Here is a 2581-nt window from a genome sequence, read left to right on the forward strand (position 1 = left end):
GATGATCCAAGTTGGCTCCAATCTGAATCTTCTGATCTGGATAATCAAGATGAATGATGATTTCTTCTATCTCCTTATTAGCCGGTTCTTCTTGATTGCTCAGAATCGGCCTTTGTTGTAATTGCTATAAAGCTTTGGTTTTTCCTTTCAATGCTTGTTCATAGCAACTCCTTGCCTGAATTGATCCCCATATATTTCTTGGATTCCATCTCTTGTTGGGAATTGTATCACTTGATGATAAGTTGATGGCACAGCCCTTATTGCATGAATCCAAGGTCGTCCAAGTATCGCATTATTTGGAGATTGACAATCTAATACATTAAATCGAACCTAGAGATTTATTCCTTTTGCATATACTTGCAATGGAATAGAGCTGATGGTGAATTGCTGTTCTCCGCTAAAGCCAATGAGTGGTATAGGACCTCTGATTATATCGGCTTCTGAAAGTCTCATTGCTTGGAGTGTGGACATGAACAGTAAATTTACTGAGCTGCCATCGTCAATCATGATTCTTTTAACTTCGCAATTGGCAATTTGCAAAGTTATTACCAGGGCATCATCATGCGGATTGAGTAGCTTCGTCATCTCATCGTCTGTGAAGCTGATAACTTGTCTCGTGAATTGTACCATCGGCTTATCATTCCATACCTCAAAATTTTCTGTCTGCTTGACATGTTTCTTTGCCGATGAGTGTGTAATTTCGCCAATCTCCGATCCACTGAATATTACGTTAATTGTCTTCTCTAGAAGAGGTGGCTTCTGTTCCTCTTCTCGTCTTTCAGCTCTGGAAATCACCGCTTTTCCTCTTTCGGATAGTAAATCCCGAAGATAACTTAGCAATTGGATTACTTCTTTTTTTAGGGTAAAACAGTCATCTGTTGTATGCCCGTAATCGTTGTGAAACTTACACCATTTGGAAGTATCCCGTTGATCTAGCGGTATACGTAATTTGTCGGGCCATTGAACAGCATCTCCTATTTTCTTCAGCACTGATAAGACTTCATTTGGTGGAATTACCAAATTGTATTCAGGAGATCGAGGTTTCTTCTTGAAATCGATCAGTTTAGGATATTTGTGAGGATATCGCGGAGCCTCTTAACCTATTTGCTTTTGCTCAGATTTCTTCGGCTGCTCTATTAGTCGCTCTGGAAGTCTTCCCTCATCTTCTTCCCATTTAATTTGAACACTTGCTCTTGCCTGAACTTCTTGAAATGACTTACATGGATAACGGGTAAGCTTTCCGTAAAATTTGCTTCCAGGAAGAAGAGCCATGCGAAATGCATTGATTGCAATTTCATCTAAGCATCATGGAATCTCCAGTTTTTCTTTATTGAATCTTGTCAAGAATGACCGTAGAGATTCTCCTTGCTTCTGTCACAGTCGATATAGATCATCTGATGTTGGAATTATTTTCCTACTGCTTGCAAATTGTTCGACAAATGCATCGGCCAATTGTGCGAATGAAGCAATTTGCCCTTCTGGAAGATTAAGATACCACTTCAAAGGAGGTCCCACCAAGGTTGAACTAAATCCTCGGCACATGCATGCTTCATGCTTGTTGAATGGGTATGATACCAGAGTCAATCGTTGACTATACTGATCCACATGATCTTCTGGATCAGTGGTACCATCATAAGGTTTAATATGTGGTATGATGAATTTCTTTGGGAGCTCTTCCATGGCAATGGCATGAACAAATGGAGATTTGAGGAAAGTATGATTTTTCTTTATAGGTGGTGGCGTGCTTGGTATCCTGAAGAAGGCTGACTCCATTTCTTCCAGTCTTTTGTCAACACTTCGCTGCGTTGCAATTTCTGGCAATGTTGTAGTTATGATTGACCAAGCACCAATTGTTGGGATAGCCGAAGATGACGTTGGTATAGGAAACAGTGGTGTCATGGATTGTGCCGTTGGCCTCAGAAACTAAGTTGATATTGATGCCAATGATGGTTCTGTCTGATGCACAAATCCTGGCAAGGGAATGCTTGTGTTGGGAATTTGCGTTGTTTGTCCATCATTGAGTTGAACATAAGTACTTGGGACAGTACTTGCAGGGATGGTTCTGGTTACGTGTGGACTTGAAGGTTGATTCATAAGATCAAGTAGCTTTTGATTTTTTCTTCGAACAGTCAAGTTTTCTTGCTCCAACTGTTGGACCCTTCTTTCATGTTCGTCGAAGCGTTGAATCCAAGCTTTCATCTTCTCGCTTACAGCATCATCTCGTGAAACTTCTGCATTTGCCATTGTGATAAGACTATCTCCCCTTCCTGGCGCGCCAAATTGTTGATGTAAATTATCGACAATCGAATTATGGAGAAGATAAGTGGGAAAATATGAGACAAAACAGAGAGATTTTACGTGGTTCGGCTTTTAGCCTAGGTCCACAGTGCAGAATGATATGGTAGTATTTTATTTCTCACTCGTGATTACAAAGTAAGTCAGAAAATCGGCCTCCCCCTCCATTCTCCTAATGAACTCCTTTTATGCTTTTCTTGAGCTGTTACCAGCAGTTGTGGCAGTTGGAGAAGTTCATAGCAGTTTGGAGGAGTTTACGGCAGTTTGGAATAGTTCGTAGTAGTTT

General features: G+C 40.6%; 1 protein-coding gene across 1 annotated transcript; it reads right to left on the bottom strand.

The window, feature by feature from the left end:
- Positions 1 to 330: 330 nt before the first annotated feature.
- On the bottom strand, positions 331 to 1272 carry LOC119998599. The gene is made up of 2 exons (XM_038845940.1): positions 1101 to 1272; positions 331 to 989 (listed from the first exon to the last, which is right to left on the bottom strand). The coding sequence occupies exons 1-2, from the start codon at positions 1270 to 1272 to the stop codon at positions 331 to 333; spliced, it is 831 nt and encodes a 276-aa protein (XP_038701868.1).
- Between the last annotated feature and the right edge of the window lie 1309 nt (positions 1273 to 2581).

The sequence above is a fragment of the Tripterygium wilfordii genome, chromosome 5 (genome assembly GCF_013401445.1).
Source record: "Tripterygium wilfordii isolate XIE 37 chromosome 5, ASM1340144v1, whole genome shotgun sequence".
Classification (NCBI taxonomy): domain Eukaryota; kingdom Viridiplantae; phylum Streptophyta; class Magnoliopsida; order Celastrales; family Celastraceae; genus Tripterygium; species Tripterygium wilfordii.